At 46.7% G+C, this 16,813-nt stretch overlaps 1 protein-coding gene across 2 annotated transcripts in view; it reads right to left on the bottom strand.

The window, feature by feature from the left end:
* Positions 1-725: 725 nt before the first annotated feature.
* Positions 726-16,813, bottom strand: part of NRP2 (neuropilin 2) — a 113,662-nt gene continuing 97,574 nt past the window's right edge. For both annotated transcript variants that reach the window (XM_026492125.4, XM_026492123.4), the window contains exons 16-17: positions 6,200-6,250; positions 726-4,023 (exon numbers count right to left, since the gene is read on the bottom strand). In XM_026492125.4, the coding sequence (XP_026347910.2) occupies positions 3,719-4,023; positions 6,200-6,250 (356 nt within the window). In that variant the 3' untranslated portion in view covers positions 726-3,718. The remainder of the gene's footprint in view (positions 4,024-6,199; positions 6,251-16,813) is intronic.

Here is a 16,813-nt window from a genome sequence, read left to right as displayed (position 1 = left end):
AGCTTTCCCTGGCCAAAGTCTAGTTTGTTTTGAATCCAAAAACCCACGGGTGAAAAGATCCCTAACATTTTTGTGAGGCCAGGCTACTTTTCCTTTCTCCTAGACCAGAGGTTCTTAAACTTGAAAGTATACCACCTGGAAGCCTGGTTAAAACACAGATCCCTAGGCCCCCCTCCCAGAGTTTTGGAGTCAATAGATCTGGAGTGGAGACCAAGAATGTACAACTCTGGCAAGTTCCCAAGTGATGCAAATCCACTGGTCCACGGGCCACACTTTGAGAAGCACTGCCACAGACCTTAGAATCACCACAGATATTGACAAGCAAACTTTTGCACAGGAAGGAAGCAACGAAGAGTCAAAAGGTGCAGGGCATTGGCAATGTCTTGGGAGGAAGAGGGTTTACAAGGATGACAGTCTCAGAAATCTACCAGCCAAGTCTTTGAATTAAAGTAGCCCACCTGGCCAGGTAGCCCAAGCCCCATCCCCATCCTATTTTCATATTTTATTTTTTATAAAAAGCCAGCCAGCAAATCAACCTAAGTCCATAAGAAGGGTTAAGAAACATTGTCCCAGGAAAATGACCAGCCATCCTGGTTTGGCTGGGATTGTGGGGTTTCCAGGGATTTTCAGAGCTAACGCCCAAGAAAGTCTTGGGCAAAGTGGGATGACTTAGTCACCCTAAACCCAAGTCTCTTTGTCTCCAATAAGAAACATGCAGAAAAATATCTCTGGTATAATGTTTATTTAAATAGCAATCTTAAAAAGGCTTTATACAAATCATATAAACACAGTTTGACCTTGTTGTTTATTTTTTACATTGAAGAATCACAGTAAAAGCTCTCAAGTTCCCATGATCTGGCTCAGCCAGTGAATGGTCGAATACCTTTAACTGCAAACTCTGGAAAAGTTAACCTTCTGTGTGACAGTTTAACTTTTCCCCTTGTTTTCTTGCATTCATGCTCATTCCTCGGACCCTCATCCCTGTCAACTCCCCATCCCCATCGAAGAGAGAAAGCAACCCTGTGGCCCTGTTGACTGCCTAGTCCGGGAGAGCGTGGAGGTAATGTGTCATTCAGTACAAGGCAAAAAAGGAGATCAATACTGTGAGTTGGGTTTCCCAAAGGGAACGACTCAAGGAGACGGGTCAGCTAGCCTACCTGCAGTTGGAGACAACAAATACACCAGGGTGCCCCCTGGCCGAGTTAGAACCAGGCCCCACTGTCTGTCTTAGACCAGCCTCCAGGTTGGCGAGGTATCTACACGTAGCCCTGGGTGGCCTGCTTTTGTTTAGCAGGGCCCATCCAGGGCCTCAACCCAGTGAGTATGGATGGAGGACCGTCAGGGGGATGCAGGTTGGCTTGTGCGTAACTTAGAGGCTAACTGCAGGCTGAAGACAGGGCTGGTCTTTGGGGCACTGTATAAGGACTCACGGAGCATGAGAAAGCCAGGACCCCCAGGGTAGGCTTTTCAACTTCTCTTCTTCTGCAGGCAACTTCTGGAAATCCCTAGGACTTGCTAGCTTCCTGAACACTGAGCTACGTGGGAAGGCGAAGAGGAGGGTGGGTTAATAAAAAATTTGCTTTCGATAAAGTGTAAGAACTTGCTTCTGCTGCATGCCCAGCTTGGGGGGGGGGGGGGTCCTAAAGCTAAGCCCTTGGGCTTGACAGCTTTACTTTTCACCTCTAACTACCACTGTGCCAACGAGTGCCAAGATCAGCATTTACACTCAGGCCCTAAGTCAAAGTCACAACAACATCACGGAGTCCCACGTGACCATTCACATACACAGTAGATACAGAGAACTCAAAGGCTTGCAAAGACACACACACATATGAATAAATAGCTGTTGGTTTGGACTCTCCCTCTCCGCATACAAAACACTGTGACATTACCATTTGAACTAGCATTTCCATAAGTTAACATTGAAAGGAACCAGCCAGTCCCATTCACCCTTTTCCTTTCATGTGGGTATGAGACAAATGAAATTGTGGGTGACCATAGCAGCAAAAATGGTCTGACGGTTTACCACTGATAAGCAATGGGCTGCGCCTACTGGTTGGTTTCAAATGTATTTCCTGCACACAGGCAATCTTTAGGCATTACTACAAAATCAAGATTTGGATCTTGACGCGGACAATCTTACCCTTCACACAGTTTGATGCTTCCCCTCCTAGACTAGTTGAGAGTCATGTAGGGCTATGGCTACCTCTCAGGCAGCAGGGCTCAATCCATTCGTAGGATCAGCGGTGAGCTGGGGGGGGACTGGCAGTGGAGTCACGGGGGTGCGGGAAGAAGGAATGCCTTACTTTTATGATATTCACTGATTTCTACACAGAGGGAAAATACACTTTTTCTTCATTGTTTCAAGGCACTTAATAAAAAACACATAAATTGTGTGTGTGTGTGTGTGTGTGTGTGTGTGTGTGTGTGTGTGTAAGAACATAGGTCTCTCTGCGGCTGAAGCAGTGTTGCTAGTGTTTTGGTCCATAGTACTTGCACACTTGTGGTTAAAATCAGCTCGCATACATCCTACCTGACTCTCCTGAAACGCTGAGGTGTAACCCCAAGGAGAACTCGATGTTTACTAGCCGAGCAAAGAGACTAATTCATCAAAATGTCTCCGTAGAGTCTGCTTAGCCTTTGCCATGACATGATCACACAGGTTGGACTTCTCCTTCCCTCTCCGCTGTCCTCCTTTTCGTCCAGTGGTCACCAGTTACATCTCACCGGTGGAGAAAACGTACTAACAGCCCGTCTCTGCGCCCACCCTCCGTCTCGGAGACCATCAAACGATGCTGCGTTCTGGGGGTTAGCCCCTGACGAACGTGCGTGTGCGTGTGCGTGTGCGTTTTAGAAGAACAAGGAGGAGGCAAAAGAAAAAGCAAAACCACCACCAGAGGCCCCACGAAGCAGCCTCACAGCCACAAATTCTGGGTCTAGATTGAATGAATGGCTCCTCGTCACGAAGCACGTTAAGGCTTGTCCGCGTCTAACATGGAGGTGCTTCTGTGGATTTTGCCGTGTGAAGTTTCCTTTCTGGTTTGTTTTAAATCACATAGAAGAAAGAGCTATTCATGCTGACCCTAAAATGGCAATTTTCCCCTGGATAAAAAAGGTAAAGGCAACAACATCCTACTCAAACGCTAGGACTGGAAACGGCAGCTTGTCGGGGTGGCCGGCAGGACCCAGGCCACAGCAAATCCGGAGTCGTAGACGCGCGGAGGACAGGGCAAGCTGGACAGCTTTTTTTCTTCTTTTTTTACGTTTTTTTTTTTCTTAAGATGAAAAGTCTGAAAAGACCTTTTGCTTTTCAAGTGTTGACTAGAACGAGAGAGCAGAGTACCATGAACACTACTCTGCTTCCATCCTGGAAAAGTCGTTCTCCTCTTCGGCCTCTTGGAGTTGCTCACAGACCAAAGAAATAATATAATAATAATAACAAACTCACAAATGAAATAGCACTGTGACCCCCAAAGAGATGAGCTCCCGTCTTAGTCCCAGCAACGACTCCGCCGCGGCGCTCTCAGGTGGGTCCTAGCCCCCTGTGCGGCCGCATCTCCCCGCCTCCCTCGACTCGTCTGTTCTGTCCACACCTTCGGTATTCTGGATCGGTTCGATCGAGATTATGGCATTCAGTTTCCAAAGGAAAAAGAAAATGTAATCTTCGCTAGCCCCTCTTGCTGGAATGAAACGTCAGATGTGATTTGGGTGCAATCCGTCATGCTTCGGAGCAGCACTTCTGGTGGTTCATCTTGACCTTGTGCTTGAGGCCGTCGTAGAGCTCAAAGTTGTAGTTCTCCAGGGTGGTGCAGCTGCGGGAGCTCAGCCCCGAGTAGGAGCACGTACAGTAGAGCAGAAGCCCCGCACACGTGGCCCCCAGGAGGACTCCCAGGGAGCTCATGGCGATAATGGTGATGAGGATGGGATCCAGGGTGTAGAGCCAGCTCTTTTCTTTGTCGGCCGAAGGGGCCCCAGACCCCGAGGTGGGGGAAGAAGAGTTGCTCCAGTCCACCTCGTACTCATCTGTGACATAAAACACACGAGATTGAGGGCGCTGCCCCTTTCAAGGTGAAGTAACTGAGCCTCCCCAGCCCAGTTGACAGGGTCTTCAGAGAGCACGGGGACGAACAGGAGACTCTGGAACTAGGCTGGCTGGCATCAAAGCCCACCCTCATCGCATCCTGGCTGTGGAACTTTGGGCACGTTATTTAACCCCTCTTTGCCTCAGTCCTCTCCTCTATAAACCGGGGGGACTGTTAAGTCTGCCTCGCTGGGTTGCTAGGAGAATTAAATGAATTAATTTGTAAAGTTTTTGGTGTCTACTACATACTTAGTATGGTCTAAGTATTTGATATTTAAATAATCTGACTCCTACTAGGTAAATTCGGATTTTGACAGAAACTTCGGGGTGCCTTTGGAGCACCGGGGTGGTCCTGTGTTCTGGGCACCTTCTTTCCTTGCCCCTCATCCCCCACTTCCACTTACTTCAAGTTAAACCAAAGGACAGGCTGAGATGGTTTTTACATGACAAGTTTCCCAATGTATCATTCCTGGCCATCCGAGCAGCAGACTTTTCCCGAGCTACCACACCTCACTTGACATACATCTTACCTAACGGTTACGGGTTGAATTATGTCCCTCAAGGTTCATATGCGGAGTTCCAACCTCTAGTACCTCAGAATGTGACCTTATTTGGAGATAGGTCTTTATAGAAATAATCAACTTAAGGTGAGTTCATTAGGGGGGACCCTCATCCAATATGGATGGTGTCTGTATTAAAAGGGAAATTTGGAGACAGACACAGATGGGAGATTGCCTTGAAAACATGGAGATAACCATCTACAAGCCTCATGGTCCTCAGAAGGAACCAACCCTGCTGACACCTTGATCTTGGACTTCTAGCCTCCAGAAAGGTGAGAAAACACATGTCTGTTGTTTATGACCCCAGTGTGTGGTACTTGGCTATGACAGCCCTAGCAGACTAACACACTTCGGTTTCCATAGTGTGGCCAACGCATGACCACTACCACAGCTCATTTTGTGGGATTTTTTAATAATCCCATGAAGAAGCAGGGTGCTATTATAATTTTTTTTAAATAGATGAAGAAATTCAGTTTTTTTTTGTTTTTGTTTTTTAAAGAAATTAGGTGGCCGGGTTACTTCCTCAAGGTCCTGGAGTTAGCAAGCAGTGAAACTAGAAACAGGGCTCAGGCTCTCTGCATCCTCATGCCCTGCTCTCTGTACACATCATGGAGCTTCTGCTGCTTGACCTGCTGCAGCCTCTCCTTGTGGGCCAGTTCCCCGGCTTTGCCCATAAAAGGAGCGCTAGATGGGGTCTTGCAGGGAAAGTCTGCATCGAGTTAACAAGGTGGTGTTTGGGTTAGTCATTCTGTTTCTATAACGACACTTGAAGAGTTTGAGTAAGGTCGGGTTAAAAGCAGCTGTTCTATGAACTGCTCTTCTTAAATGCATCAATCTTGGTCTAAAGTCGTTCTTTAAAGGAAACCTTGGTGATCTCTCTTGGAGATCAGCTCTGGCACTCAGAGAAGCCCAGAGAGACCCGTGCTGCTCTGAGTCAAGGGGAGAAATTATATCTACGTGTTTGCTCGGCGGCCCTCCAGTCAGGGCTCTTACTTCAGCCCCCTGAAGTATGTGTATTTGAAGTGGGAGAATAGGGCTTCTAATATGAAAATACAAGATGAGCATTGTAGAAGGGAAACCTAAATCTTACAATGGGCCCCAACTTGGAGTCTTGGATAGTGTGAGAAAGGCTTCCCTCAAGCCAGGGAACAGAAAACCACAGAAAGCCTAGGAGAATATTCACATTTATACTCATTTACTCAAGTCCTTTTTCGGGAAGAGGTCAATGGGTTCAAGCAGCAACACATATAGGGCAACCTGGCTTTTACTTCTAAAGGGTTTATCCAGATTTGAAGTCCATCAATGTCGAAAGTTGCCTTAAGCAGGGGACCTGTTTCAGATTAGACAGAGGGAACTCAATAAACTTTCTAAATTTCTAAATTTGACCTTGACAAAGCAATTGATGGTTTCTTCATTCCTCTCTGGATTCTTTTCACTTATATTTCTGACTGTTAGTTCTAAATTCTGGCCTTCCAATACCGCGGGCATTACTTTTGTTGACGTCTTTATAATCAAACTTGAACTTCATGATTATCTGCTAAATCATAGCAATACTCACCATCAATTTCATCTTCATAGCCTTCTCTCCCGTGTATTTCCGGAATGTCCACTATAATGAAAAAGAAAACAAACAAATCAAGTTATAACGAGTTCTATCGCCATGGCTAACAGGCAGAGATGCAACCTTTGTGAGAATGACCCCCCGGTACAGTAGGCAGCTAAAGAATCACATCTGCTTCTAGATCATTTAGTATGTACATCACTGGATTCTTTCGCCTTCAAATGATTTGTCTTTATTTCCAACAGCAACCAGAAGAACAGAAACAAAAAAGGTCTTTAGCGCCAAGTAAATCCTTACTTGTGTCGTAATGACCGTAGCTCATTGTCAATATAGGGCTGCATTTATCCAAGGCAACTTGGATGGCATGCCCATCATCAGTTGCCATTATCGTGACGTTTATTTAGTATAACCGACCGTCCTCATATGCGTGCATCTAAGTAGACATACACTACAAGGGTCTTTCTCCTCTGGATTTCAAATAAACGTATGGTAATTTAACAAAGTCACATTTCCTCATCTTATGTTTAAATGTAGCAGTAGACCTGAAAGAATGTCATAATACGTGACCACCTCCACATATCTGTGCTACTCTCTCTCGTCTTTCCTCCTCAGTCTACTCTTCCTACTGGCTTTCTTTATGGCTTAGAATACGTCAAACATGGGCATCCAATCTGACTAGCCCAGGCTTGAATAAAGCTAAGTTAATTTACTGTGAATTTTCTCCAGTATTATCGCTATCTTTTCTTTTTTTATGATAATTTTGGGGGGAGGTGGGAAAGACAGTCTCTCTATTCACTATGTTGTCCATCTTACAGAAATCAGAGCCAATGAAAATTACCTGTCTAAAATGGTAAAACATCAAAAAAGAGAATCGAATACGTGGTGATTTATCATTTCTTTCTTTCTCACAAGTTAATTATGCCTGCCCTGGCTGTCAGCTCAAGACGGTGCCAGCGAGTGTATGGGCCCTTTAGGAGTTTTATTGAAACCCAAGTCAGGTGAACTACCTTGAGGTCAGCACTATAAACTGATACCCAGAAATCCAGGCTTAAGCCAAACCCAACTCCCAGACAGCTAAAACTACCAAACAAGAGGAAAAAAAAGAAAAGACCTTCAGACCAGCCTGAACTTCTTCCTCATCAGCACATCTCAGAGAAGGTCTACTTGACCATGACCTGAACTGAGGATCGATCTATCACCACCACACTCGAAATTCAGTCTTTTCCTGGAGGCTGTGTTTTTAATCATGTTAGACAGAAGTCTTCCTCATTCCTGGCCAAAGTGCTAACGCACATTCTGATCCCCCTTGGTCGCCAGTAAGGGGTGCAACAAGACAACTTGCCAAGACCCCACTTGAAAGAATCAATGCCATGTGGCACCGATTCACCATAAATCCAGCCTGTTTCTGGCATGTTTATAGCACAGCAACTGGCACCAGCAGGTCACGCCAGCTTCCCCACCTCAATGCCCAGCCCCTGCATTATTCTCCAGACCCCTACGACGCAGGCTGCTTCCTTGGAATGAAGATGTGAGTATGAATCAACAAGAGGCAGGTGGTATCTGTCACAGGGATCAAACTGAGCTTGTAAAGTCAACCTGGAGATTTTTTTTAACCTTATGAGGCAAACAAACAAACATGGACGAAAACAATCACATTTCCAACAATTAATCGTTTTGACAGGATGCTCACGTGTCTTAACACCTTCACGGTTAAAAGATGCAGAATACTGGATAAGAATATGGGAATCAGCATAGCACAAAAACTGTGGGGCCCTTGCCAGTGACTTTTGGGCCAAATCCTGTTCTTGCTTTTAGGGATTTGGTCTCTGCCAAGGATGTGACAGATTCTTGGAGGCTAGAATGCCATTTTGCTCCATCTCATACCCTCAGGGAAGAACTCTTAGGACACTATTGATCACGGCTGGAAAGGGGTGTATGTGGCATTGATCTTGCAGGAAAAAGGGTAAAAGGATGGTAATGAGTATGAGAACATTTTGCCCCAGGAGATCACAGCCTCTTGTCTCTGGTGATAGAGGACTGGACGAGATGACCTCGCAAGAACCAGTCCATTTCTACGGTTCTCTGAAATTGATTGCCCAGATGTGGCTGAGATTTCTGCACCTGGAGAATCAAACGCTACTCAAGGTGAAGAAGAACACTGTAGAGGCTTGACTTGGCTTTTTGTATAATCGCTGCTCCCAGGAGTCTAGGTGAGTGGGAAGGGGTTGACAAAAGGATAAGTTAATCAACATTTTCAAAAGCGCATCTGTTCACCAAGCCTTAAAGAAAGAATGGCACACTGGGGAAAATCCAAATAAAGGGAACATTTGTACAAAAAGCAATTTACTTTGATAGCAATTTTCTCTAGTCCCCTTGCTAATATTCTTGATATCTGTGTTTGATTAAGAGCTTTCTTTCTTAAAAGCCCCTTTGCCCTTCACGGGCCACTTTCCTTTTCTGTTAAGCCCAATAGGTAAACTTCAGCCTGTTTCCTCAGGATGTTGGCAGGAGGGAGTGTGGCTCTCCCACCAGGTCTCCATAGAAAAGGCAAGAGTGGAGAGGAGGGAGAAATGGTGGGCTCAAGGCACAGAGGGGAGGCAGCACCTCCCTGATAGCAAAAGACAGCAAAAGCATGTAGGGACCAGGGACTCGAATTGAATTTTTCCTTTTTGCAAAGGACAAACTTGGAGAGGACCTGCCAGGACTCTGGTTCAGTGGGTGGGTGCGTCTATGAGTGGGAGATGGACGAGGGAGAGTGGAATGGGCCACACCTATAGGAAAACATAGATCAGGAACGGATCTTACCACCCACACGACTTCCACTTTCAACCTTTGTGCTCCCATGACCCTATTTCCTCCGGGACCCCGTGCAGACTCAATCTCAGGCCAGTTTGACTCCAAAGCCTGAATTCTGACTGTCAGTACTGTGTTAGGGCCAGAGGAGACCTCCCACCCCCACCCAGGTCTGCCTGCAAGTTCTCTGGGTGTAGGCAGGACATTGCAATTACTATCATATCACGACTACCCTATTCTAACAGGGTAGTAAAGCATCCTAGTTGACTGGATATACACTCTCTGGCTGTTTGCCTGCATTGCCGGCTCACCACTTTCATGGGAACTCAGGAAGACTTCTCATGAATGCGAAAATATGATTTGAAATTTGAGGCTCATGTTTTCCATGATAGGCGTTATTCAGAGGAGGAAGGCTGATTTACCTTGTTCTTCCAAGGGTAGTCCTCACTAACCAACCTATCAACCACTGATCACTTATAAAAGGGATTTACAAGGTGCCGAGGAACTGCACTGAGGACTTGGAAAAATGAAGATGTGTGGGACCAGGTGTCTACAGTCAAGGCCCTTCAGCATGGCTGCGGAGTAAAGACCCATCCATGCCAATACAGCAGAAAAGAAAGCGGGGCATTGTAGAGGGGACTCCAAGTGCTGACGGCCTCCAGGGTGGGGAGGAGGCTGCTTTGGAACTGAGGCTGCCGCGGGGTAGGGCTGGGGAGTTCTAGCTCCTCTACCTGATGGATGGGCACGGTTTCAAACATGGCACCTGAGCCTTTTCACGCACACTGATCCCCTGGTTTTGGCTTGAGTTCACTTCTATCTGATCCATTAAGGAATTCAAAGAGATTGCCACGTCTGGCGACACATCTCCCACCTGGATTTCCCTTCGCGAGAGTCAGGTCTCTGCTCCTCCCCTCCATCAGCTGCTGTGAAGCAGCAGAGTGAAAGGAAGAAGTGAACTCATGCAGGACTGGAAAGGAGTTTCAAAGAGTTTAAGTAATCAAGTGAGCAGAGTAGCCACCACCGAGAAAACCTAACAACTCAATTCAACAAAATCTGGTTGCTTTCATGTTGTGATAGAAGCCTTGGCTGCAAAGTCCCGTGTCCCCAGGAGTCCCTTCCCTTAGCACCACCAAGAGGTGGGCTAGGTACACAGTGAAGAGCGATCCAAGGTCTTACCCACCTCCTCTAGTCCTGATGGTTCAGGGCGAGAGGCCTGGAGGGGCTAGTTATGAAAACATTCACTCACTGTTCCAGCAACTCCTTCCACTCTACAAGAGTCAGAGATTTTCAAGTGTCCTTGTCAGTAAATTGCAACACGATGGCACGAAACATGAACAGCCATACCCGGTCACAAACCAAACCTGCTCTAAGGAGATGTGTTTTTCCCTGAGGGGTCTGGAACTCTGCCTGGTCAGACCACACATGCTATGCAGGCCAAACACCCCCAACCCTCCAACCTGCAGCCAGAAATTTTCCACTGAGCATGCTTTAGGTCGCAAGCAGGAATGCTCTCTCTCAGTCTTTCCTTTGCATTCTCTCTTTCCCTGCCTTGTCTGTGCACGTGCACACAACACACGCTTTATTTATCGTCCTCCCTTCATCATTTTCTTCCATTTTTTCCCTCCATCATTTTCTTCCATTTTTTTCCCCTCCATCATTTTCTTCCATTTTTTTCCCCTCCATCATTTTCTTCCATTTTTTTCCCCCTTTTCTTTGGGGTTAGACTGTTTTTCTACAGTTACTCATAGAAAACTTTCCACCTACACTTTCACCACTTCTGTTGTGCTGTGGTCTCCTGCGAGTGCACTGGCATTGACGTTGTTCTGTTTACTTTCTGCATAGTAAAAGGAGCTTCGCAAGATTGCTAGGGGAGTGAGAAGCCTGCCCCAAACCACTGGCTATTTTTAGATAAACAATTTAGGACAGCCCATTTCTGGGTCACTTGAATGCAGATCATTTTAGGATACTAACAGACACTGGTTTTCTATGAAGAGTCCCTTCCATGCCAACTCCGAGCCGTGGATTCAGAGGCTGGTTGAAGCCAATGACAAGTCTGCCAGCCGGACTGTCAGCTTTGCTCTGTATCTGAGGGGAAACAGCATGGGCTACGGAGGAGCACTGCACTGGGAACAGGCTGCCTACTTCTCGTCTCAGTTCGGCAATCCACCCCAGGTGGGAGAGCCTGGGTGAGACCCCGAGTCCCAGTTTGTTCCTCTGTCAAGTAACCACTGGTGTTCTTCCCTGCTCTAGAATTCTATGTCTTATGGGAAGAAAATGAGAAAGGTCAGAGGGCCTTTCAGATGAGGGCTCTCTCAACAGGCTGCTTGTTGAAGTAGACAAAGTGACTCCCACAGGAAAGGGCCCCGCACTACTCATTACCCCAGCCTTCACCCCAGGTCTGTCTTCTCCTGGGTCGTTGCTCCCCGCAGGCAGCCATCTTAAGGTGTGTATAGAAAGAGAAGACCACGAAAAGGACAGGTAAAGGGGAAGCCACGAGGGCCCCTGTTTATGATACTTGCTCACTTGCCTTAGAAACCAGCCCTGCTAACTGGCAATCAAGGAAGTAAGAGGGTAAACTGTGCCTCAAGTGTTAAGCCTCCACCTCAACTGATGCCAGGCTGATAAAACCAGCCTTAACATGGCCACTTAACCCACCAAACTGCAACCGGCCTTTCAAGCAAGGACTGAAGAGTCTCTTGACACACAGGAGATCATCGAAATCATTCATTTTCACAGGTACAGGCGCCTTCGCCTCTACTTTAAAGAGGAGGAAATTGAGGAAGGAGGGTGGAAAAATGCAGTAAGTCATTGAACAAATCAGCAGTGACGTGAGTAAGCCACATTTTCGACACCTTGTTTGGGGCTGTGATTTATGTGGGATAAGCTCTTGGCTACTTAGAACCCTTGCTGAATTTGATTCCACGTTCTTGAAACCCCTGAGCCAGCTAAATCCCTGGACTGTTCAGATGGGAGTAGTCTTCAGAAAATTCTCTCAGCCATTTTGTTTTGATCCCAGCAGGAGATATGACACGGAGACCGAAATAAATGAGGAATAATGAAGGACTAGGAGATACTTCTTGGCCTTTCAAAGTGTTTAATTCAGTTTAATATTTAGTATTGGCTGAAGCTTCCCCCGCCCCACCACACTTAGTTTCCCTAATTCAGGTTGTTCATCCCCAGTTGCGACAAGGAGCCAAGAGTTCAGATGTTGATGAACACTTTGCCAAAGCTCCTCCATTAGGGAGTCAGGGTACTCGAGAGCCATTTATCCCTTGCTGGGTTTGGCTTCAGTTTAGAAACACCACCAGAAGATCCTTTATCATGGGTTTTTATCTCTTGGGCCGATAGCCAAATATATGCAAAGTCATGGAAAAAATATTTTTTTTGAGTTTTCAAATGGTTTCAAGCTGGAAAACACGGGGGCCTTGGTTGGAGATATCTGGAGTCTGAACTTGAATTTAGCCATTATTTTTTTTTAATTATTTTTAGTTGAATAACTAGAAGAAAACACTAAAAAGGACTGGAAATACCAACTGCAAACGAGAAGGCTGTGAAATGACCTAATACTATTTTCAAGTGTGGGGGTGGATGAGCAGCTGAGGCCAGAATGGCTCCGCTGAGCCCCAACAATGGTGTGAAAATAAGAAAAATGCAGCCAAAGAAATATTTAGCTGTGAAGATGGGATTCACAATTGTGCTGGCTGGAAAAACCCAGCTAGAGTGATGGAGGAAAATTCTGGAATCTCTCCTCCACCCTAGGTCTTAGAAAAATCAGAGATATTCTTCATGACTCTAAGTAGATATGTCAACAAGAAAGAGGCTCTTCTTTTGTTGGCTACCTTCTTAGAGTAGGAAGGTGAGGAAACCATAAAATTTCAGGGTAGAGGCGTCCCTCCCCACTTTTATTTTTTCCTGAGATAAAAGTCTTATATTTTCACATTTCAGAGAGCCCCCCCCCCCCCATTGGGTTTTGACATTTCTCCTCTCCTCCAATTCTGACCCTCAGGAAGGGTGCATACTGGGAACAGCACTCAGGTGCATAGCTGCCTACGACCTGGGTGAGTGAAAGGACGGAGTCGAAGAAACAAAACTGCATTCCCTCCCCATGTGACAAAAGGTATCTTCTTAAAGCTTCCTCTCCTATTCCGTAAGTCCCTGAAAAAAACACCTTATGTATCTCACCAAGGGAGTTTGCTATACTTAAAAGCTGGGCTCTTCTTCAGAACAAAAGAATGAACGACTGTGTGAGAAGATGTTAGGGGTTCCAAAAAGGTACCTCTCTCTACCCATTCAAGGGGTGATTTCCCCCAGAAACCTGCTGGTGACCAAGGACTGTAATTGTCACATAAGAGAATAATTTGGTTTCCAGTAAAAATGCAACTAGTTGGAGGAAAGTAACCAATTGAGCTTTTGTTTGAGGGAATCTGCCCCACACTTTGCTGGGAAAGGGTTTGGTGATGGGGTGAGAATGACAGAGGAGAGGAGAAGGGGCCCCCAGGAGAGGGGGATGATGCAGAGAGGGGAGGCTGGAGGTTGAAGACGAACAGTATCTGGCACAAAAGCAGAGGCACGGAGACAGGTCCTGCTCGGGGAAAGAGGAGGGGATGGCAGCCCTATTGGGAGTTGCGGAGCCAGACAGCGACGACAGTGTTGTGGGCCTGAACTTCCCAGGAACACTGTTATTGAGCTTACACCCTTGGTCTACAGTTGGCCGAGGCTGATGAGGTTCCCGGGAGGGGGGGTCAGCCCCTGCCCTAATGCTCATCTCCCTGCCTCAGTGCCAGCTGTCGGAACTGCCACGAGGAGCAACAGGGAAGTCCACACGGGCCCCCGAGGTCCTCATACCCCTTCTCCCAGCCCCTTGGTGGCAGTTAGGAAACACAAAGGGACAAAATGGCTCTTTAACAGTCCACTAACATGCAGCCTCAATAACCAGCGGGCTGGCTGAGAATAGGACTTTGGTCAAGGCCACCTCTGGCTCAAAGCTTTCTCTGCACTCGCATCATTACTGGCGCTGGCTGCTCTCTAGCAAGTCACAGAACTCCAGTCCAGGCGTCGTGTTAATGAGTCCCGCTGCCTGACAAAGCGCGAGTGCTGAAAGCCAAGACACGGTCTACTATCATTCCCGTTCTGGATCGGAGCCCTTGCTTAGGGGTATGTTAGTTAATGGTCTTTGAAGAGTTCAATTTTGCACAATTAGAAGACAAAACAAGGCATGCACGCATGCGTGTGTGTGTGCGCGCGCGAGCACGTACGTGTGTTTGCAGTGACACATCTCTAGCTCATCCATACCTCCTGCTCATGCTGCTCTCTTTCCTGAGCCACCCCGAGTTATCTACCTGAATCCCATGCCCAAGAGGCAAAAGTCCTGGAGTTTTTGGCAGGTCAGAGAAAAAGCCCATAAACCCCATATATGGCAGAAGACACTGTCCATTATGCTCAGAGTCAAAGTCCTATTATTAAAACCCTTTGTCTTAGCACATAGCAGAAATCAGGGTAGCACTCTCAGAAGAAATGGGGTTCTGAACAAACAGGCCCCTTGGCTTCTCTTCCACTTGCCACTCCTTGCTGGAGCCATTTGGGGCTAGTAGCTTGGCCCGTATATATAAACCTCCACCAGAAAACCACCTCACCTCCTGGTGACTTTCCTTGGGTCACATCAGCCCCCAACCTCCTCAGAAGAAAGCTGGACGCCACCTTTTGGCCCAGAAAGCCTACCCTGCTCAGGGCCAGTGTGGGGGCTTCGGTCATAAGGCCCCAAGGACTGGAGACTTTCTGTCGGCACGTGGGCCTGCTTGTGGCTGCTGGAAAATTTTAGTCTGCAGCACAATACTGTGCACTGACCTTAAAGGATGTTTTTTACATGAATTTTTTAGTAGAAAACATAAATAAATAAAAGCAAGGCACAGCACAGTCACTCTTTGAAGAAACCAAGTGGAACTCATTAATCATGGAGAACAGGGCTCTGCCTACAGAAGCCAGGGACGAAATTAACTCCTGTGCCACAGAGGCCACAGCTCCAGAGAGCTGCCACGTACAGCCAGGCCCACATTCTCCACAAATGGACAGTTTTTAACAAAAGTCCCCACAATTAAAATTCCCTGCAGTTAAAACTATCTGAAGTCTTCTCTTGTAAGCACTCTACCCACTTTAAGGAAGAGAGAAAGTCACAGCGATTACATGGCCTGTGCAGATGTGGCCAGGGACAGAATCCAGGATGTCTGCTAGATAGCCACTATCTCGCACATGGGGGGACAGGTGCACTGTAAAGGGGAAGCCTCGGCCATTTGCAGCATCCCTTAAAGTGAAACTAGGCACACCATTTGACCCAGAAATTCTATTGGAGAGAAACGTGCACAAAGAGGCAACCTCAAAGATGTTCATCATGGTATTGTTTATAATAGAAAAAAAAAGTGAACTAGACACAACCTCAATGCCCACCAGTAGGGGAGCAGTTAATAAACTATGGTACATCGACACTATATGGGATGCTATGCAAGAGCTAAAAAGGATGGGGTAAGTCTGGTGGTGTGGACTGAAGTATTGTCAAGATTTCGTTAAATGAAAGGAAGAAGGTTGGCCAACGAAGGAGGAAGTGCTGTGATACCATTTATGCAGAACAAATCCAAACCCCAACCAAACCAAACCACGTAACTGGACACAAACATACACGTTTGTCCCAGTATAAAACAAGGCCTGGAAAGAGATACCTTAAACCATTTCTCTGGTTAGCAATGAAATGGATTTCTGCTTCTTCTGTGTTATTTGCACGTTTCTAGGATGAAGTTGTGTATAACTTGTAAGTTAGAGAGAGAGAGAGAGAGAGAGAGAGAGAAACCCAGCTAGTCATGATCCTAAAATTTCCCCAGCAACTTCTTTCAGGATCAATAACCACTCTGGTCATAAGTCTCCGAAACAAGACGTTTCCCTCCTCAACACCCAGTCTGCTACCAGAATGTCAATGGCTGATTTTTCAAACAGCCTTTCCTATTTCTTGGTCCAATGCCCATGGGCCTTTAGTTTTTTTGAGCTGTTTGGAGGTCAGTGACAGCAAAGCCTAAGAACACTTTGCCCAGAAGAGAGTAGAATGATTCTGGGTCTTCTGCCCACCGGGCCAGGGGCAAGAAAGGTTTCTGCTGGTTGCCTGGAAGCGCCTAGGTTCTCTATTGTGCCATACTCTGCTAAACGGGTTTTGTTTTTTGGCGATTCTCCAAATTTCCTATCTCTTCAGTGCTTCGGGCTGGGGCCAAACGGAACTCCCCCAGTTAGGGCAAGCGTGCTCTGGCTGAGGCATGTGGCCTGATGCCTTTTAAGGGTGCAGGGTTCTGATCAGATCTCACCTCTAGACATACTCCAGCGTACCTGATCGATGTCAGGCTTCATTAAATCCTACACTATTCCTAGGTTTTAACTTATTTATGTCAGGCGATTCTTTTCCCTGCTGATGGTAAGACCATCAGCTGGTGTCCCCCTCTCCCCCTTCTCCCCTCCTTTTGCTTTTGTTGGATTTATTTTGTGTTTTCTTTGGGCCATCATTGAAGTGGATGAAAGGCAAATTACAGCTGTGAGAGCCCCAGCGATGTGCACAATTAAAGAGAGAAAATAAGCCGCACGTACAGATCTGCGGTTTGGCTCAGATGCGTAGCCCACGATGCAGACAAAACCAACTTAAAAATGAAGCTCTTTTCTTCAAAGATTACAGAAAGGCCACAGTGTTTGTGCAAAACAACTGCAAAGTCAGTGAACAGGGGTCTTGGGTGATCTGGGCTAGGGAGGTGGTGTCTTGCTTCAGCAGCGAGAACACACATTTAAACCATC

The sequence above is a fragment of the Ursus arctos genome, unplaced genomic scaffold, assembly GCF_023065955.2.
Source record: "Ursus arctos isolate Adak ecotype North America unplaced genomic scaffold, UrsArc2.0 scaffold_1, whole genome shotgun sequence".
In the NCBI taxonomy this organism is placed as follows: Eukaryota; Metazoa; Chordata; class Mammalia; order Carnivora; family Ursidae; genus Ursus; species Ursus arctos.
Note: the sequence above shows the minus strand (reverse complement) of the source record. Positions and strands in the feature narration are given on the sequence as shown.